This window comes from Brienomyrus brachyistius, chromosome 18, assembly GCF_023856365.1.
Source record: "Brienomyrus brachyistius isolate T26 chromosome 18, BBRACH_0.4, whole genome shotgun sequence".
In the NCBI taxonomy this organism is placed as follows: Eukaryota; Metazoa; Chordata; class Actinopteri; order Osteoglossiformes; family Mormyridae; genus Brienomyrus; species Brienomyrus brachyistius.
The window spans coordinates 3,096,897-3,119,501 of NC_064550.1; the positions used below are offsets into that span (position 1 = coordinate 3,096,897).

General features: G+C 37.9%; 1 protein-coding gene across 2 annotated transcripts; it reads left to right on the plus strand.

Annotated features, from left to right (window-relative positions):
• Positions 1–885: 885 nt before the first annotated feature.
• LOC125713040 (uroplakin-1b-like) lies at positions 886–14,082 on the plus strand. Of its 2 annotated transcripts, none has more exons than XM_048983819.1 (8): positions 886–1,008; positions 7,453–7,541; positions 9,321–9,521; positions 10,264–10,338; positions 10,721–10,846; positions 11,095–11,274; positions 11,966–12,049; positions 13,404–14,082. In XM_048983819.1, the coding sequence occupies exons 2-8, from the start codon at positions 7,470–7,472 to the stop codon at positions 13,449–13,451; spliced, it is 786 nt and encodes a 261-aa protein (XP_048839776.1). In that variant the 5' UTR covers positions 886–1,008; positions 7,453–7,469; the 3' UTR covers positions 13,452–14,082. The 2 variants fall into 2 exon arrangements, with proteins under 2 accessions (XP_048839776.1, XP_048839777.1); XM_048983820.1 differs by lacking the exon at positions 886–1,008 and adding an exon at positions 6,877–6,901.
• Positions 14,083–22,605: the final 8,523 nt, after the last annotated feature.

Consider the following 22,605-nt stretch of genomic DNA (forward strand, 5'->3'; position numbering starts at 1 on the left):
CCCCTACTGTATGTGAAGAAATCTGTCTCCATGTAAGTATTGTCTTGCAACGTTTTTATTGAGTATTCTAGAAAATGGTCATTTCCTTAGAAACCGTTTTTTTTTTTTTAACGGCTGGAACATTATAACATTAGATGTTCTATAGGCACTTGTGGTGAGGAGTTAAGAACCAGAGGTAAGCGATTGGGAAATTCACATTGTTTCATTTTACTTGCCTCCGCATCGTATTAAATGCATTAACAATGTTCTTGCATACCTGATCGTACAGCCAGCGCCCATCCCAAGTTCTGTATTGTCACTTTGTTTTATCCCTGACGCACACACCTGGGTTTACGCACGGTCACCACTCTGTCCCTGCCCAGTCCTTGTAAAAAGGGAAAAGAAAAATATGTGTAACGATGTCAAGCTTTTCCAGTTATCAACTGATAGACGTCATTATGTTTTTCATGTGGAAGAGATGTTGCGCAAGCAAATGTAGCAGACTGGGGAGCTATGGGAATTTATGGGGAAAATTAAAAAGTCCAATTTAGTGCTATTTTAACATAAATCCTAGATCCTACTTGTCGCCTACTTGTTTAATTTACTTGTTGACCTTTAATTTAGCCTGGCCAATGGAAATTCAGTGTTATAAATGTGCAGTTTTGTTTTATACTGTAAGGATAAGACAAGATTCACGTGATGATTATGAATTAAAGCTATTATGAAAAGAAACTGTTTTACATTCACATGTAATATATACTATAGTTACAATGTGGTTTTATGCAGTCAACACGTTAGGGCTCTGAAAGGTATTTTTAATGTCATCTTTTTGTTATGACGACTGCATGCTGCCTATAATGCATTGTAGTGAATCCGCCTATATAGGCACCCAAACAGGTTTTCAGAGTGTCATGTTCGAGCTTGCGTCTGTAAATAAGATTAAGGTGTGGGTTGGCCATTTTAAAAAAAAATTGTTGCGACGGCAGGTGTAGTTACAGACTTCAGTTTAAATTTGTTTCTTGGGAAGAGGTAAGGTTCAATATTTTGTTTTTAATTGCTAAGCTATTTACATATTATGTTTTGTAACATGTCCCAAAATGAGTTTATGGTAATGTTTTTTTATTTGTATATGACTTATCTATTAAAATAATCTCATGGGTACTTATGAATGGTGGTACAGTCGTCCCTCTGTGTTCGCGATTTTGATATTCGCGGATTCGGTTATTCGCGTGTTGGCCGTCTAAGATTAAACGGGATATTTTTGGATGACGGGAAAGCAAGAAATATATGAACAGCACCGAAAATGATTTGAATTACTTAGAATCATATAATATAGAAATAACAGTGCTATGTAATATTTGATAGTGTAAGTGCATAGTCTCTTTAATATTAAGTTATTTTTTGAAAGAAAGAAAGAAAGAAAGAAAGAAAGAAAGAGAAAGAAAAAGAAATCTGCAGTATGTAAATAAGCATCTTGACTTGAATAAGCATCTCTGTGCCATTTTGTCTCTAAAATGTTGAAGAGTAGAAAAGACACACAATGTTTAGAGAATAAAAAGTTTACATAATAATCAAACTTTACACGAAATAATCTAACTTTATTCCATAGATTGAGTGAAATAGTACAGCCAAATTCAAGACTAACATTTCAAGACAGTTTGAAACGTAATGTTGTCGGTGGTTTAAATCTTTCAAGATATGATTATATATTATACAAGATATTAAATATAACTTTTTATTCCTTTTCAGTATGTTGATACAATATAGGAAATTAGGAATCCATAGCAGTTCTTTATTGTAGAATAATATATGCGATAATGTTATATTAAATCATTCATTTAATCATTGAACACATTTGCAAAAATATCTTCAAACCCTAACAGCATCCAGACTTCACATCTAGAGGGTGATGCTAATCAAATGGGCACAATTCTGTATGCTGTATGTGTTTGTAGCTAAAACAACAGTGTTATTAGAGAATTATGAATGGGGCTAAAGTGCCCCCCACCCCCCAAAAAAAATAGGCCTAATGACACCCTTGAGCTAACATAAAAATTTGTTCAAATGAAGCTTCACATACCACAGTTGTGCTACAGATCACCAGTATAACGCTAGGACAAGCTCACAATCTTGATGGAAAGAAGCTTGGACATTCAAGTGATCAATGGGTTTCACTGAATAAAATTCACCTTGAGCACCTTAGATGAACAACTTTTCTAATATCGATTAATTGGGTTAAGAGCTGCAGGGACATTCAGTGGACAATAATCTCAGTGGCTCCTGTAGCTGCCAGGCAGTTGGTGATGGAAATATACAGGCTATATTGCATTTGTAAGATAAGCTGAGATCCCAGCAGTCACTAGCTGAAATATTCAGAGAGCTGTCATTTGAATCTGAAATCTTATCAATTTTTATTAAGTCATCAATAACTAAATATTAAATTTGTTATAGTTGTAAGGACCCACGTATCACAATATGCAGAGTTTTTTCTGGTGTTCATTATTGTCAATCAGTACAGACTAGAGAATACTTTGAACAGTTGTTTTCTATTTATGCTTGAGTTAGTCGCATTTTAAGAGAGTGCATAGTTTTATTTAATTACAATATGTATATGTAACCTGTTGTAACAACATGTAACCTGTTTTAATAGCATTTCTTTGTTGTTTTGTAATTGTAAATCGTAATATTCATTAAGTAACGAGATAGTGGCATTTAGGGAATCGTTTATGATTTATGCATAAATAGAATTTGCAAACAACAACTGAGATTTGGCAGGGGTAACATTCAGCTTCATAGGTTAAATTGAATTACATACTGCAGGGGCGCTAAGAGAACGCAGTAACTGTGGATGTTTCATTAATCCATTTTCCTGCTGCTTAGATGGTACCGGTGGTCTGTTGCAGACAGCACAGTGCCCGGATGTACAAACACTGTGGCTGGGATGCCAGTCCAGCACAGGTCCCACACACAAAAAAACAGGCAATAGAAGGCTGTGTTTGGGTCTCTATGTGCTGCTATTTTTGCTTGTACAAATGGCAAATATAATTATATTATCAATTTACCAATCCTGTTGGTGTGAGGCGGCACCACTACCCATCCTGTCATGCTCATTTAGAAAACCCCACTGGTAATGTGCCATAATAATTTTGTACCATCTCTAAAACCAAAACACTATGTGATATATTACTATGGTGGGGGGCGTGGCGGCGCAGTGGGTACCTCTGCTGTCTTTGGGCTGGGGGATTGAAATCCTCACCCTGGTGTGTGTGTGTGTGTGTGTGTGTGTGTGAGCGAGAGAGAGAGAGAGAGAGAGAGAGAGAGAGAGAGAGAGAGAGAGAGAGAGAGAGAGAGAGAGCAGTTTGTGAGTTTCATCCTGCAGTCCCACAACGTGCATTTGGGACACTCATATCTCCAAATGGCCTATAGTATGTGTATAGCCATGTATATATTGAATTGTGGGGACCAAATATCCCCACTATGTGATAAAAAGCTGTCATTTTGACCTTATAGGGACATTTATTTTGGTCCCCACAAGGGGGAACTCAAATTAATAAAAATCTGTGAGTGCAATTAAAAACTAAAATAGCCTAAAATAGGTCTTGTATTTTATTTGCTTACTTATGGTTAAGGATAGGGCTGGGTAGGGGTTAAGGTCGTCCAAATGTCCCCCACAATGTAATAAAAACCTATTTTTTGACTTTGTGGGGACCATTTTTCAGGTCCCCACAAAGATCTGTGAATGCAATTAAAAAAGTAAAAATGCCAAAAGCCCTGTATTTTGTTTGTTTTGTTCAACTTAAAGAATGAATTAAGACATTGTTGACTGAAAGAAGAGCAAATGGATATTATAACAAAGTATTAGAATGCAGAAAAAAAATCTTGTGTCTGAGTGGGTATAGAATATTATAATCAGGTTATATCCATCTAAAGAGTGATAACAACTGGGAAATGTATACAGTAACCACTTACAACAAAATGCTCAGCAAAGCTCATTATGTATAAGATTTGCTTCAGTCAGGAGGGCAAACAAATCTGCAATACATGGGCTGGGAGGAGGACACAGGGTCTTTTTTTTCAGTTTTGAGAGTTTGACAAACGGGGAAAGATGAAATGACTGAAAGGACAGGCATTTCAGGTTTACTGAAAGCACCTGAATGCACAAGTCATGACAGAAAGGTGGAATGTGTGGTCTGGATGATGACAGTAGCGAGAGAAAAGAAAAGATTTTTATATCATAATAAAATATAATAATAAAAGCTGAATAAGTAAACAAATGGCTGGTCAGCTGACATTCTGTCAAAGACCATACACACCCTCTAACTGCCTTTCATTACATTTGCACAAAACTTTAGCCCATCCCACCCCTGTATACCTATTTGTTTCTCCTTGTCCTGATGCTAAAACAGCAGCCCTTCCTTTTAATTCCTTCCTGTTTTCATTTAACCCATTTCCATTCCCATGATCCCAACGTCACATTGATCTGTTTGCTGTCACATCCAATCTTACAGTTAGTGACAGCTAAGTTTGGTTTCTCTTAAGACCATACTCAAGTGCATCTGACAAGACATAACAGATTGGTATGACGAAATAACCAAATAACTAATTCATCTAATCTCAAACTATTGAATATATTCCCAGGTTGGAGCATTATGGATTCACTGGGAAGTCTTCCATCAAAAATGGCATTGATAGAATAGGGGGACCTCACTTGTGGGGACATCCATGGATCTATTCTTAGGCCTATTCCATTCTAGCTATACATGCTGCCCTTAGGATCCATTTTCAAAAAATATAACATTTCCCATTTTTGTGCAGATGATACACAGATGCATCCACCCCTGAAACAAAGCAAAACAAGCTTTTCTTAATTTAAATGACAAAAAAAAACAAAGATTGTGTTGTTTGAGCCCTCTGACCTTTCATGCTCCTACAAGTAACCATGGCCCTTTGAAAACCTGTAAACCTTTCACTAAAAACCCTGGTGTGGTTTTTGATACTACCCTTAAATTTGACAAATTAACTCTGTTAACTGTTTCTGTCATCCAGGGGTGTTAGCTAAATTTAAGCCTATTCTTTCTGTAGCTGATTTTGAAATCTATGCTTTTGTCTCATCTTGGCCCGGCTATTGCAGTTCGTTATACACTGGAGACAGCCAATTGACTCTTGCTTGTTTACATTTAGTTCAGAACACTGTGGCCAGACTCCCAACAGACACATGAAAACACAATCATGTCACACCCATCTTCGCCTCTCTTCACTGGCTTCCTGTTCTCTACAGGATTTAATTAAAAAATCTTATAGTTTGTTCTTAAGTTTCTGAATAGTTTATTGCCTTCTTATTTTGCAGACCTCTAACATCCTTATTCTTCCTCCTGATGATCCTCTAATCAGGTGTTGCTGGTCATACTAAGGTCTACATTTAAACTCAGAGGAGACTGTGCCTTTGTGGTTGCTACCCCCAAGCTTTGTGATGATCTAATATGTTATATGAGAGCTGCACCAACTTTGGTCATACTTTGGTTAAATCCAGACTGATAACATATATTTTCTTTTAAATGATCATGTTGACTTGACTTGTTGTCATTCTTGATTTTCTTGACCTCAAATAATTCATGCATTACTTAAATATCTACAGTTCTTGGCAGGTTGGCATAAGAAATTAAAAGTGAATTTTTTGGGAGTCTTGAGGAAGCTGCAAACGCCACTGAAAAAGTTGTATTAACTCATAAGGGCATAAAATATGCATACAGAGCTGGTTTGGAGGACGCTAAGCGTATTTACTAGAGATGGGAGAAAAACTCAATTCAGTTATGTATGGCGATTCTTTTGTGTGGCGATTCTCTTCATGTATCGCCACACTAACTCCGAAATCGATTTTTAATTAATTTGCAATTGATATATGTTTGGAATCAAGGTGGAAAAATGTTGCAGTTTCTCTATAATCCTACAGGTGGTGCGCTTTAGACTACATAGGAAACTGCATATAGTGATCACACCTGTCTGGGTGAAATTGATCGGTATAAGCATATGATCATTATAACCAATTGTTTTTTTTGTCTGTATGTCTCAGGCAGACTTCAATCTGTGCATTTGTATATTTATTGCATGAATAAATGGTAATTGAACAGACAGCATAGCTATTTACTGAATATGGTACAGCCGTTTAAAACACAAATCACTGAACTCTGTAACTCAAATATGCTATAATACAGTACTGTTTATATAAAATATAGCTTATTGTGGTTTTGCTGCTGCGACTCATTGGCTCGTTTCTGGCAGTTTATCATAAGCCTTGGTGAGTCTATATTTGTCATTGAGAGAAAATTACTCCTTTTTCCCCATTATGTTTTTTTTGCATGCAGCAGGTAGCTATCAAAAAAAGGTGTTACCACCCAGCAAAGTAGGGCTATAAAAGTAAAGTAAAAAAAAAAATGGAATTACCATAGTTTAATTTTTCCATGTTTTTCCATGTGTCAGCCCCAAAATGAACAATGTAAGCGAACTACTTGATTACTATAAGCAAAATATTTAAACAGTCTTTGTACAGGAATGATTCTATCCCAAGCTTTTTGATCCATATAAGCGGTTGATCACTATAACTATGATCATTATAAGCAGTTTCCTCTTATTCTTGCTGGGATATTCCCACCTTGACAGGCAGCACAGCATCCTGCGTACTAGGAGCCATTTATTGTCTAACTTTATTTAGCAATAACCAAAATGGTGGATGACATAGCAGAGATTTGTGCTATTCCTCCACAGTTTAAATCCAATGTATGGAGGAACTTAGCGCTATGATTCAACGTTTTTACATGTTCAAGGTTTTTAAATTCTAAAAATATTCATAGAATAGTAATACAGACGCTCCTCTACTTACAGACCTCCAACTTACGAACTTTCAGACAAACAAAGGAAAAGAACTGTAAGTTCAAATTGCATTCGTTAGGCTCCCATTTCTTATCCGCAACATCAAAGTTTGTTCTGCGTGCCAATTCCACCTAGTGCGATATCTGGCTGCTAATCCCTCAGCGTAGCAGCGTAGCAGCGTAGCGTGCGTACTCCCAGCATCCTAGTTCTTTGTACTTGCATATTGATAAGACGTGCTACAGTATCGTATCAGGAGGTTACTGGTGATTTCCATCCTTAGTGTTTACTGCAGCCTTTTTATCTCGCATATCTCATATCTTTTTGTGCTGAACCCCCCCCCCCATCCCCCCCCCCCACCGCTGGAGATGCTCGCTTCTATGATGAAAATATAAATAAAATATTAGTGATAATTGATTATTGAATTGATTGATGGGATTAAGGGCCTTGTTCAAGGGCCCACAGACATGCTGAGGCTGGGTTTGGACTGGCGACCTTCTGATTAAAATTTGGGGTCTATTATTATGATAAGCTTCTGTATTATTGGTTTTTAACATCTATGATGAGTATATACATTTACTGATTATGTTTATTTGTGCTTTCATCAAGGTATCAGACCACAAAACATGTCTTCTCAACCCAGCTTTGAAATGCGCCTGCTTCAGGCCGTCCTTCTTTGGGGAAATTTTGTCATTATGGTGAGTTTTTATTGCTTACTATTTTTTCCCCCTAACTGCTGCTGTTTTGTACCTATACATATTAGGCATTGTTGTACCGTACCATATTCCTAATTAGTAACATTATTGTAAGTTTCACATATCATGAAGGGACATAAGAAGCTGAAACAAAAATATTTTCATACGACCACAATAAAACCAAAATACAACGTTAACAGTGGGAGAATACAGCCATGCACAGAAAAAACCCACAATAACACAGGTAGACAAGGCAAACTAAAGCAGAATTCCAATACAACACAGGCAGTGGCAAGGACTAAGTCACTGTAGCTGGGTGGCAATGCTGCACACGGAATTCTCATGCCAGATATCACTGTTAGAATGTCTAAGAACCACTTTAAATGCAAACTGGGAATAAAATGACACAAATCTAGATTTACTGTATATAGGAAATGGGTTTAGTCATCATTGTACCATAACATTTCTTATCTTGACAGAACCATTATCAATTGTAATAATAATTTCTAAATCTATAAAGTCTTTCTATAGAAATTATGTCTTTGTGTTATCTTTTCGTTCTGTGGGATTACAGATATATTTTGTCCAAGAATTCATAGTACAGGAGAACATCCTGGATAGGATTCCTGTCCACTGCTGGGCAAATACATACATACAGTCACATACTTAAATGCAATTTAGGCACCAGTTGCTCTAGGGACACTGAATGCTGGCTGACCCTGTGCTGTGACTCCAAAACTTGCTTAAATTTTATGTGTGCCTGTGAGAGACTGGGTATGAATAAAGTATCACTTTAAATCCACGTAAGCCATGTCTTTGGAAATCCACGGGGAAGGATAAGTGAGTCACCATACCAACAAGAGACAAACTGAAATGTAATTAGCACAGTCATAGCTGAATCTGGGTGGCACGATGGCTCAGTGAACAGATGGAGGGTTTCAGTCTGTATGGGGGGGGTCCTTTTTCACATGCTGTGGAGGTTTCCTTTGACTACAGACTGTCCCTGACTTACACCCTGTGTGACTTACAACAACTTGCACATACCATTGAAGTTTTATTATTATTATTATTATTATTATTATTATTATTATTATTATTATCATTATTTATTTATTTATGTGGGGGAAAAAAATGACCTCCCCGTTCAAATTGTATTTGATTGCAAATATTACAAGAATAGTGTATTGATTTTTAAAAGATATTTCCTAGTTGTGTTTTTTTTATTTGAGACATTCATAATCGTGAAACGTTTCATTAGTATTGCATATGGTGATGCAATGTGCATGTAATCCCAGGGGTGGTGCTACAGATTCCTGAATGCTAACATTACTCTTTATTATTGCAGAGTTTTCTTGATTTCAATTCCATACAGTAGCATGATACTTAAGGCATTTGACATTTCTATTAATAGTATCAATGCTATCTCACGATAAAAAATAATGGCTGCAAGTCGCAGCATTTAAAAAGTAAATTTAATATTAGTCACATTTTAACAATTTTTAAAAATATCTCCAGTATAGTTTACACACCACCTGAACCGAAAATATGTCCATATACTTGAGGAATATTAATATTACTATCCCCAGTAAACATGTTAACATAGATGTTTTTTTTACTGTTTTTCATTAATTTATTTCAAACAAAATACTAGTCTTAAAAGTTGCATATTGAATTACAAATTAAGGATTAATTTAAAATTTGTTTGTGATCATTATGATGAGATTATTCCTTCAGTGTTGGCAGCTTTATAAATTGTTTCACGTGCTTTTTTCTCTCTCGTAGTGCTGTGGGATTGCTCTGATGGCCATGTGCATCTTCTTCGTTTACGATCGTGACCACTTGCATACCCTGGTATATTACACAGGAAGTGACAGTATCTGGAGAGCAGCCTGGATAGGCATTTTCACAGGTTTTGCCCTTTTTTGCGTGGCAGCATATGCAATGTATGCCATCATGAAAGAAAAGAAAATACCCGTGCTTGTGGTGAGTCTTTGTTCATGTGCTAAATGATGTTTGGGATTTAAGAGTAAAAATTAAGTACAAAAAAAAATTAATGAATGGTACTATTTTATATTTTATATATACAGTACTGTGCAAAAGTCTTAGGCAGGCAAAGAAAATGTATAGATTATCCTCGTGTTGGTGTAAAACTATGGTATTATACCAGTCAAAAGTGTGTCAGCTTAGTCATTTCAGAACCTCTGCTAAAATCATCCTAGTATTTGCAGCGACCGTCCAGTGCAGCCATGTATTTTTTGACTTGGCCACTAGCACAACTCATACAGCTAGTCAATCTCTCACTGACTTTTTAAACCAATATATTTAATTATTTAATTGAGCTGTTGGTGAAATTTAACAAAATCATGGAAAGGCTGAGGTGCCCCTGAACAGTTTGGGAACTGAAGCGGTGTTCATTTAGCCATCCAACTAGATATCAGTAACTTTTTAGAAAACAGAAGAAATTATTACTAGCTTTTATTGTGTTACTATTAATTTGCACATGCTCTAATGTTAAATTGTGTTTTTGTTCTAAGCCAAAGTACACTTTCGACCCAGATAAACAGCTTCAAACATTTCTTTGGACTGCCTAAGACTTTTACACAGTACTGTACATACTAACCATTTAGTTGACTTTGAAAGCACTAGATTAATTTCTACGAATTACATTTATACAAACTTGTTTTTTATTATTACATTGTTTGAATTTTTTTCAATTTGTTTCCAGTATATAATTCTCATGATGATTGTTTTTGCCTTCGAAATGGCATCTGCTATTACAGCTGCAACGCACGAAGACTGGGTAAGATGAATGCTATTAACTGCTATTAATTTGGTATTATTATCTAATTGTTTTTAGTTATGTCGCCTCTCCAGAAATGTATTGATGTCCTTGCTTAAGTAGGTAAATATGTGTAACATTGATCTTTCTTTTCAGTCATGAATCGTGTTTATGATAATGAATTAAATATACTGACATTGTATTAAAATGTCTTGATGGAATTTTAAATAATAATAATTAATCATATATATATAAATTATCAACAATATCAATATTTTTGTAGTCCATTGCATGTTTTATGTATTTATAATTTGCAATGGATTTATTCTATAAGTAAAATGTTGCAAAAAAATACATTGTCTTGCCAGGGCAGTGATTGCCATTTTTTGTATTCCATCTATAGTTCGGACCAGAAATTTTCCTGACGGAGATGTTACAAAAGTACGATCAACAAGTACTGCCAAACAACACAAATGACATGAACCAAGTACAGGAGATAACAAATGCATGGAATCAGCTCATGATTGAGGTATTTTTGGAAGGAAATTGCCATGGTCTGTCATGAAGTATGGTACATTTAGAGAATTTTTGTTGAATTAAAAGATGAGGTTATAATACATTTTTTTGCTTTGTAAAATGTGTCCCCCTTTACAGTGTATAGTATTTGCTTCATTATTATATCATTTGAGATAAACTGACTGTTAAAGAGTGGCTAGAACTGATGGTCTGATCTTCAACTGTATGGAAGCATAAACACAACCCGTGTCTCTCACACAGAAAAGCTGCTGTGGAGTAAATGGGCCACAAGACTGGTTGACGTACAATTCCAGCTTCAGGCAACAATACTCAGATGCCAGCTACCCCTGGCCAATGCAGTGCTGTCAGCAAAATGCAATGGGTGGTATCGTCCAGTTACGGGGATGCCAGATTGGGGTGAACCCCTATCTGTCTACTACGGTAAATATCACACAAAATTTATTGCCTTACATTTGCACAACATTCAAACTTTGGTCGACATATAATGACATAGTGTATAAGACATTAAGTATGTTCTATGAACTGGATCAGTTTTGGCAAATACCCACTTGCTGACCAAGTGAGCCCAGAATGCTCTCCAGTCATTCATTATCAATGGCTTCGCACATCAGAAAATATTTATATTTTGTTTCTTCGTATTTAAAGCATGCATAAGTCAAGCGTAAGAATGCAAATATTTCTATAATACACAGGGCATTCGGTGCAGCAAAAAAGAGGATCAATTAGAAAAAAATGCATAAGAATATATTTGCATAAATATTCAAACGTACTTATTTTGATACGCAGAATTCCATTAAAGGGCTACTCAATGAACTGTCCTTTGAAATGGTAATAATGATCTATAGGGGTACCTGATTAAACGGCTACAGAGAGTACTTTCACAGCGTAATTCTTGAGAATTCTGATCAATCTTTAATATATATTTTGGTTCAAAACACTTTGTAATTTTACAGTATGACATCATAAGATAATGTTAAATATTTTTTCACAACGCCAAATTGATAACTTTTTATGATTAACCATTATAATTACTGGTATTATTATTTTGCTTGTATATCTTGATATATTAAAAGTGACATAAAGATTAATAAATGTCCACTCTCCCATTCAGGGCTGCTATGCTTACATTGCTGGACCAATAATGACACAAGGCTTGGCAGTCTCCTGGTTTGGATTTGCAATTTTGTGTTGGGTTGTAAGTATATCTGTATATCTTTATTATTTTTAACTATAAATGAATATATATACAAACATACATAAACACACAAACACACGCATATATGTAAACGTGAACTAATGAAAGTTTGATTGCCTAGATTCAGAAGGCGATCTTTCTCATGCAGTAAGCATAGTAGATCTGATGACCATATAATAGTTTTCAAAAAAGAGGACACTCCAGTCAGGATGCAAAGAGAGATGTCAAATATGTACATAGCAGGTATCCTACTGTAGAAAGCACACATCACCGTGAAACAAAGCAAAATCCTGGACATTTCAAGCTATTTTTAGGTCCCAGAAACAGACAAGTCTGGGGAAAAGAGGTGTGGTCACCATAATAGCAAGTAAATGCGGACTGTAGTGGTTTTCCCACCCCCAACCAGTTACTGAAAATTACAGAGGGAACTCCCTCACCCCTGGATGTCTTGACTGTCTTTTTGAGGGCATGTTTAGCTTCTTTAAATGCCATCTGGTCAATAGGGGTGGGAATGAACAGTGAACGCCCGAACTGCATAAATAGCTAGGGACAACTATCGACTCAACGTTGAGCTTTGAAGAAAACTGTGTGTAAGAAGGGGCAGCAGATACATACCTGCAGACTTCCTCATATATTTTATCAAATATTATTTTATACATGCGATAAGATAATTATACTTATGTCTTGTGTGGTTTTGCTTATTTATCTACTGATTTACTTGTCTGTGTGGGTGTATGCATGGGGTTGCTTGCTGGTTTATGTCGATGCCGACTCTTCTCCTGTAAACTAAATTTACCTATGGGTACAAATAACGTAACCTGACCCTGAACCTGAATTAATACTACAGATGGTCCCCAGGTTACTATGGAGTTACATTCCGACAAACCTATCATAACGTGATAATATTGTAAGGTGAAAATGCATTTTTATACAGTACACCTAAACTAACAAACGTCATAGCCTAACCCAGCCTACCTCAATCATGCTTAGAACACTTACATAAGCCTGCAGTTTATTAGTTCTCCCTGTGTTCATGTGGGTTTCTAGTGTCCTTCTGCAGTACAATAGTAGGCAGTTCAGGGAATTAGTGTCTTTAAAGAGTGTGCCCTGCTCTAGGCTTACTGCAAAACTGCACAATGGAAGATTAATGAAAATATATAGTAATACAGGATTTATACCACTTATTTAAAACAAATTTGGTCCCAAATTCATCCCATGGTTATTTAAATAAGAGCAATTATTTTAACACATCTTAAAGCATCTTTTAATAATACAATGAAAGTGTAAAGAGAAGTAAAATCTACTTTTGTTTGTTCATTTGTTTGCTTATTTGTTTATTGTGTCTTTGTGCCAGTTCTTCGTCTTGCTGGGCATGATGTTCTACTACACTCAAATTGATTAGTAAAGAAGATGCTCAATCACAGAAGAAGAAGCAATGGAATTTATTTCATTATTGTTCCCATAAATAGGTAAATCAAGGTGTTATGTCAAGGAGTTTTTTTTTTTAATTATTATTATATGTATGGCTGTTATGTGGTGTTTGGTATTCAAAACTGCTGATAATGTTTACAGTAATGCCTATTTTGATACATGAAAGTTTGTTACTATACCAGTTATGTTATTCATAAAATAATGAATAAAATAATACAAGAAATATGGAAGAATAATATAATTATGCAAAGATCTCTGGACACATCAACCCATTTCCTTCTACATCTTTTGGGCAGTACATAATTAGGAGTCACATGTTAAGAGAAGACGGTGCATTGAATATTTTTAACATATATTTTCTTCTTTTGTGTACTCACTTTTGTTGTCCCTAAATATGTATTACTATTTTTGTATTACACTTCAATTATCGGCAAATTGTACGCTGCAGATTTTTTCCCTTGTATTATCAAAGATTTTCCAAGCACATGAACAGTGTTTAACAGCAAGAGTCTCACACTGTTCTAAAAGATTTCACTATTTATGCTGTTCTGGAGGAATTTCAGAAGCTGTTCTATTAAAAAATAAAATTAAAATTAAAAGTGTCACTTTGTGTTTCTCTTTCCTTACTACACTGCATTCATACCCTGATAATTGCTCTGGCCAGGATGGCAAACAAAATGTGTGATATGGCTATGAAGCATTTTATTGCAGTCAGGGTTGTACCTCTTTAAACAATCCTTAGTTGATAGTTTATGCTCTTTATGCTGAAAGTAAATTGAGTTGCTGATTCGCATTATACCTCCCCAGAGAGTTTTTCAACATTGCAAAATTTACATTTAAAAATGAATAGTTTTTCTTAGCACTAACCCATTCCCTATTATTCATTATTAAGGCTTTTCGGGGCTCATTTAACCATTTCTCTCTATGCAGCTGTTATTCTAGTGTAATCCGAGTTTGACATTTGATTTTAAAAAAAGTATCACTACATGACAGGACTTAATTATATTGAAAGTTATGTCATTATGGTAGCAGAATGTGGTGTAACCAAGAGAATTTCATGATGTTTTTAACCACCAGGAGACCTTAAATAAAACTGCACTCTCTATTCAAAGATACTTATGTATGCACGGAAATCAAAGGGGACGGCATGTGGCTCGGGGGGAATCGGAATGCTGCCAGTTGAAGTGACAAGGTCAGCAGCAAGATCTCACCGCCAGCCCTCTGGGCATGGACCTTGACCTTCCGTTGTTCCAGGGATCGACTGACCTTTCAGGTGGCCACGGTGCATCCGGGGATACAAAGTGGCTGCTCCGGCACCCTAATTCTTTGTCTGATGGAACAGATGAGGCTCTTTATGTTGCGCAGTTCAGAGCGTGACGTTCTCTGCTTGTAAAACACATCCAGACCTTGCCAGTTTGTGACCATCACTTAATCATGCAGCTGACCTATTCCATTGATGCCAATGGTGCTTAAGCTAGTCTATGGCTCCACATGGGCATCAAATGGCACTGAACACTGCGGGTTTTACATGAGCTTTCATCTGTAAGTTAGACAACCCTGTAAAGTATTGTAGTCTGCTAATTAACTAGCACTAATGTGAGCAAACCTGACAATCAAGGTACGGTGGTACCTCAACTCAGGAACTTCATTTGTTTGAGGACTCGAAAAATTTGCGACCTGAATCAATTTTGCTTTTTACTCTTCTAGAGAGGCTTTCCATTAGATGTTAGAAGTATTATTTATATATCGCCTTTCTCACACTTTACAAACTATAATACAATAAAGCTGTACACATACAGCAACAACAACAAATCAAAAACAATGAGAATGTTACATACTGGTAGACACATTATAGGACTCCTGAAATAAATGAGTTTTCAATTGATGCTTGAAAACATTAACAGACTCTGCTTCTTTCAGACCGTGAGGAAATGTCTTCCAGCACATAGGCCCTGCCGCCCATAGAGGACAGTCTGAATTTAGATACAGTAAGAAGGTTAGAGCCTGAAGATCTTAGCGTGTGGGCTGGAGTGTAGTCACGAAGAATAGGAGTGAGAGTTTCTTGTATGTTTAAGTATACAGGCAGCAGAGTTCTGAACATACTGTAGCCTGTTGTAAAGTTTAGATGGGAGGCCAGAAAGCAGTGCATGACAACAGTCATTGTGGATAGCATGACGGCATGGATTAGTGTTTCAGTATCAGTAACACTAAGGGAAGAACAGAGAAGAGAGATGTTGTGGAGTTGAAAAAGCGCATTCGGTACCAGAGAGCTAACCTGTGACTGAAAGGTGAAAAACTGATCAAAAATTATGCACAAGCTATGGAACTGTACTTGATGGTTCTGCTAGGAGTCCATTAACATTAATTTGTATCTTAGGCAGAGTAGAGAGGAGTTATTTAGTACCAAACATAATTTTTTGTCAGAGTTACACTGTAAAAATACAGTCATACAGTGTTTGATTTCACAGAGGCCAGCATTTATTTGTAACAGCACTTACCTATAATTGAGTGTCATCAGCATAATAATGGAAGCTGAGACCATAACAATATATGATTTGACTTAATGGGAGCATAGTAAGAGTATTGGGCCTAAACCGGACCCCTGGGGGGACACCCTGTCTGAGAGGAGCAGTAACAGATTTCTGTGACTTGATTGAAACAAAATACTGTCGGTAACTGAGGTATGATGTAAACCAGGTAAAAGCAGCACCAGTAATACCAGTATCTGAAAGGCGGGAGAGAAGGATTTTATGGTCGACAGTGTCAAATGCAGAGCTGAGGTCAAGGAGGAGAAGAATGCTGGCTTTACCAGAATCTGCAGCCACAAGGAGATCATTTGTCACCTTAAGTAAAGCGGATTCTGTGCTGTGTTGGGTTCTGAAGCCTGACTGAACCGGCTCACACAGATTACAAGAGTTTAAGTGATCAATAAGTCGTACAGCAACAACCATTTCTAATACCTTAGCCTTGAAGGGAAGAGATTGGTCTGTAAAACCTTAGTTGAGATGGGTCGAAACCAGGCTTTTTGAGAACATGTTCAGGTGTAACATTACACATGAACAGGTGTAATAGTAGCAATTTTCAATTCAGGTGGGACAGTACAAGTAGCAAGAGTTTACTCAGTGGGAAATGGGTATCGAAAGAGTGTCAGAACAGTCCTTTATAAGTGTGGTAGGAGCAGGGCCCAACTGACGTTTAAATGGACATGATTTTGAGATTAACTAACTACTAGTAGCAGGAGAGGAGGGAAAAAATTCTGATAGAGATTTGAGCAGGAGGTTGTGGTATGAAGGCTGTCATTGGAGGTGGGTGAGGGTCGGCAGTGAAGGATTGATGCAAAGTTATAATTATTGATTGAAAGTATTTCATGAATGAGTTACCGAGCTCATCAGAAGCAGCAGTAGTTTTAACAGGAGGCTGACAGAACTTACTTATGGTAGAAGAGAACGTTCTAGGTTGGCATGAAACACCGTTAAAAAGAGTCGAATAGTATGATGCGCAGGCAGCCATAAGAGCAGATCTGTAAGCCTTCAGGTGTTCAATAAAGGCTAGGGTATGGACTGTCAGACCAGTTTTCTTACACAGCCTCTTAAGATGGCGACCCACCTGTTTCATGGTGCGGAACTCCTGTGTGAACCAGAGGGAGTGTGAGTAGCATGGATTTAATAGGCGTGTAAGTGTCCAGAATATGTGAAGTTATTGAGTTATACAGTGAAAGTATCTGCATAGGGGAAGTCAGCTTGAGAGCAAAGGAGACCAAATGCACGGCGAGTCTGAAAAGGGAAACTGATTAATAGACTTAAATTTGCGATACCTAATCACAGTTTTTTGGCTTGTTCTAGGCAAAGAATAATTCAATTAGAATTTAATTAGTTTATGATCTGAATTACCAGACAGTGAACCAGTAGCATGAACATTTTGCAAACCAGAGGAACAGATAAAGTCCAGTGAATGACTCTTGGTATGGGTTGTAAAATCAACATGCTGTACAAAATTGAAACAATCCAATATCGAGCACAGCTGATGAGCATACGTACAGTCAGTTTCCATATGAATATTGAAGTCACCGACATAATTGCACAACAAACAAGCAGCTCATTGAGGTTAGAGAAAACATTAGGATGGAACTGTCATGACAGACAACGCCAAACCACCACCCCTGTCTGTTAAATGGAGCTTAGACAGAAAGCTAGAGCCAGGAGGTGTAAGCAGCTTAATTGTAAGTAGTCGTTCATAGTTTGCCAAGTTTCGACAAGCGGTACCATGTCCAGATTTTTTGCGGTAGACAGGTGATTCAGGAGAGCTGCTTTACCCATCAAAGGCCGACAGTTTAAGAGCACACATTGAACATTTTAATCAGCATCTTTGCCCTGGTTATTCCACTCTTTAGTGATTGGCAGGTATCTCAACAAGCTCCTTGATTTAATCCAGATTCTTGATGAGCAAGAGACCATAGTTACACTCCACTGGTCAATCAACATAGTAAGTGGACGCTAACTCACCGACTATGCTGGCACAGGGGAATGATATATATAGTGAGAGGGCTCACGGAGCAGGTGATATGATCAACACAATAATGTGAGAGAGAGCTTGAGTAGAGAATACACCAAGAAAGTGGCTGTTCTGAAACTGAAATAAGCTAAACTGAGACTGACAAAACGCTAGACAGGAATAATGATGGTGAGAAGCGGCAGCCAAAATGTTCCCAACCGGAACTGGAAATAAAAGGTGATTGAGTGAAGCAAAAATGTGAGAAAGAGGTGATGTGGCCAAGGACATGAGGTCTGTCTCCTTAGCAACCCCTAGTGCCAGCTGGAGTTTGAAACTGTTGAAGGCCGCCTGGTTGGATGTCTGCGGGATAGTTGTACCCCCTAGTCGTTCCCTGACAACCTGCGTCAGTTCATATTACAGTTACAAGGTATGAAGGCAAATCTCACCTTGATTCGCCACCGGGGCAATAACCGGGGCATAAAAAAGAACACTCAGAAGCTCAGGAAGGGGTGTTACCACTGGTTAGTGTGTAGCTTTCCTTGATCTCCATCAAGAATTAACCAGTTGTACTGGAACTTTTTTCCTGCCTCAGTGTCTCTGCTTTGAAACCACTGAGCCTTAGGGGGTCATACGGCATAGCAAACTCTGCCATACGATGGGACCCACGGAAGAATCCAGGGCTGCGTGGTCAGGTAAGAGTCCCACCATAGGTCAGAGTCCCTGGCTCTGTGCGTACATGCGTGGTCAGATAAGAGTCCCAGCATGGGTCAGAGTCCCTGCCTGTGTGCGTACATGCGTGGTCAGATAAGAGTCCCACCATGGGTCAGAGTCCCTGCCTGTGTGCGTACATGCGTGGTCAGATAAGAGTCCCACCATGGGTCAGAGTCCCTGCCTGTGTGCGTACATGCGTGGTCAGATAAGAGTCCCAGCATGGGTCAGAGTCCCTGCCTGTGTGCGTACATGCGTGGACAGGCTTTGAGTCTTATTGTCCACAGGGTAAAGCTATTTAGGAGAAATGCCATCAAGAGTTATCTCTTAATGCTCAATATTTCCCGAAACATTCTTAGTTAAGTATATGTTCCATAAGATATTCATTCATAAGGTTGGTCTGAGCCTCTCTCAGCGGTCTCTTATCACTGTTGTCGGGTTATACTGCTCATTTAAAATAAAACTAACATAGATAAGGGTACAGTTTCTTAACCAAACATAACTGACCCATATGTTAAAATGATTTTGTCTGATACAGGACTCCAGTCTTCGTTAGGTTTCATTCTTGCACTCTGAATGTGCCAAAAATTGGCCTCAGTAATGCGCAGATTAATAATGAAAGATAAGGTTCTGCTGAGATTGAGGTGGACGCATTCCCTCGGTTTCCGACACCCCTGGAATTCACACACCTGTCTAAATGCGCCAAAGTCACAGTATATTAAAACTTTGGTTTATGAGGTTGATAAGAATCGACACTGCACTTTCATTTACATCTTAGTCTAATATATTTTGTATTTTATTTTTAGCTTCTCCCCAGTTCTGATTAATGCTGTATTGTGAAGCATTACTGCAGTGTTGTATTTATTAAAAATACCACTTTCTCTAACGCGACAGTTAAGTAGTCGCTGCATGGAGGGAATAAGCAGTTCTCGAGCCATTGATGTTATCCAATCAGGTGTTCCAGGGAAACAAACGTGAGAAAACAAATGCCTTTTGTAAGATATAACTACGGAGTCATCGTAAGATGCTAAGAGTCACTATTATCAGAAAACTGGGCCTAGAAACTTATTCCAGAATGGGGAACTTTTGTTGCGTTCACACCGCAGGAACTCAGCCCGATTGCAGTTCCTCAAAGGCAGTTCCAGTTAGTACTGACTCAAGACAAACTACCGGGCAGGCGCTTACAGCGACAGCTTCCTGATTGGTCGACCCATAAGCAGCACTATTTGAAAGTAGGTGGAAATACAGGTAAAGGAGATTGAAAATTGAGCCAATGAAATTATTGTAATACTTCATTTACACTTAATTATTTCTTTCTTTGCTTGCATCTCCATATTTCAGCATCAGAAAATTTGATCATTAACCAAAACACTTTTGCCAACTATCACCACTGCCAGTGGTGGAACCTGTCAGTGCTTATCAGCGGAATAGGCTGTGTTCTGTTTTGATTACAACCCCCCCCCTCCCCAAATAACTAACAAATAACAAATGTTTACCCTATGAGCTTTTTTGCATTTCCCATGCTTATTTAACATGAAGGTCCCAGTTCCTGTCCTGTGATATGAAAATGGCCAGGAGCCTCAAAAACATTGCACATTCAGACAGCCCAGGAACTTTTAACCAGGGACCGGATCCTGAAACTTCAGTGTGAATAAAGCACCTATACACAGAATAGTACATTATGCTCTCCCATAAATTATGAAGTTTCACCCATAAAGAAGGCAAATGGGTTGGGGAGATCTGGGATTGTCAATGATGCAGAATATGCAAGATCCTAATCCCAATTCTCTCATGCACTCCCTAGAGGCCATGTGTTTTTCATTATTGGCTTAGTTAATTTGTTCTTCTCAGTACCAGTGCATGCAGACTCACAATACTGGTATGTATTTACATTCAGGGTGAAAAGGTGGGCCTGGACAGTGATGCTCCATTTTTATGGTGTTCCAGAAGAAGAATTCCACATAATTTCAGATTGGTTCATTTTAACCAAAAAAAGATTTCAGCAATGAACAATATAACCATGAATGATAATCTTATATTACAGGATTTCTAAAGGACTATAGACACCATTCCTTGAGTAAATGAGAGAAATGTAAATGGGAAATATTCCCATAGTGTTAATGTGCGTGCAATGACAGAATAGTCTAGTAATGAAAATCTTTTTCTCACAACGCATTACTCTTGAATGTTATTTGGATGATGTCCCTTCTCTTCTACCTGATTCCTTTCCCTGACCATGGTCCACTGCAGGACTATGTCTACGATGGAGGTGACCATAGACGCCCCTTAAGCCAGGCTCCAGGACTGCCCTGGAAAGGCTACATGCTGTACTGCGCAACGCTGCCGCAATCACAGGACAGCGACATCCAGCCATGCCACCAAATGACCAAGAGCAAGAACTTTCCCTCCTGCCGGCTGACCCTGGAGATAGTTCTCTGAGACGCAGTCTGCAATAACCACCTAACTGCTCGAAACCACCACAACCCAGCAGTCGCGTAAAGACAGCTCCTGTTTTTGTCCTGGTTTCGTTATTTTGTGCTAATAAAAATAGCAAAGACATGCTTGAATTTTCTTCATCTTTCGAAAACAATTAAGTGAGGTCTTCCGCATTTAGGCACGGATAGCACCCACCCACCTGTAACTGATGCTCTAGTAATTCTGTCTCTAGCTGGGCTTCTTAATCGGGAACTTCACAGGATCCGTCTGGAAATTACACTTTTTATTTGCTTCTCCAAGCGCACGTTGTACTTTTGCAGGATATAAGAATAAGATATTGTTAATCTTGAGGACATGTTACCATTTCTGAAAAGATACATGACTTTAGGATAACTACAGATATCCTTACTGTGTGTGACTGTAGAGACGTAATGTGTAATGACACCATCTGAGTCTGTAAAAAGATGAAGGTGAAGAAGCAAAGTCATTGTTACTATTATGTCTCAGGTATGTTTTGGGATTCCCAGGCAGCCTCAGATACAGTATATCACTGGTAGAAGGATAAATATTAGTTATGAATGTAATAAATTCATTATTCATGTACAGTACTGTGCAAGAGTCTTAGGCAGTCAAATGACATGTTTAAAGCTATTTATCTGGTTGGCAGGTATATATTTGCTTGGAACAAAAAACACAATAACATTAGAACTTATGCAAATAAAGAGTAACACAATGAAAAGTAACAGGAATATCTTATGGGCGGCACAGTGCTGCAGTGGTTAGCACTGTTGTCTCCCCCCTCTGCGACGAGGGTTAAAGTTTCGGCCATGGCTCCATGTGTGGAGTTTGCATGTTCTCCCCATGTCGTGGTGGTGTTTCCTCCAGGTGCTCCGGCTTCTCCCCACAGTCCAAAAACATGCTGTGGTGAACTGGCGTTACCAAAGTGTGCCTTGTATTGCGTTGGCATCCCATCCTGAGTTGTTCTCTGCTTTGTGCCTGTAGGATAGGCTTTGGAGCCCCAGCAACCGTGAGCAGGATAAATGGATACAGAAGATGGATGGATGGATGGAATTTCTTTGTTCTTCCAAAGGCTACTCACCTCAGCTATTACATATATTCATGAAATTTCACACTGACCATAAATAATTAATCAATTAATAAAACTAATTAATTCAATTAGGTATTAATTAGCCATAATAGGTGTGTTAGTTGCTCAGTCAAAAATACATGAGTGTATTGAATGGTGGCTGCAAATAGTGGAAAGATTTTACGAGAGTTTTTCAAATGGTTAAGCTAACACACTTTTACATACATATCTTAGTTTTACAGCGGCATGAAGATTTTAACATCATTTCCTTTAACTGTCTCAAACTTTAGTGTAGTACTGTGTATGCCTGTGTCCTGGGCTGGTGGCACTGATGAGCTGCTTTGCAGTGTTCTATGAGAGGACCAGCACCTCTTTTTGCATAAGAGGCAGATCTCTAACATAC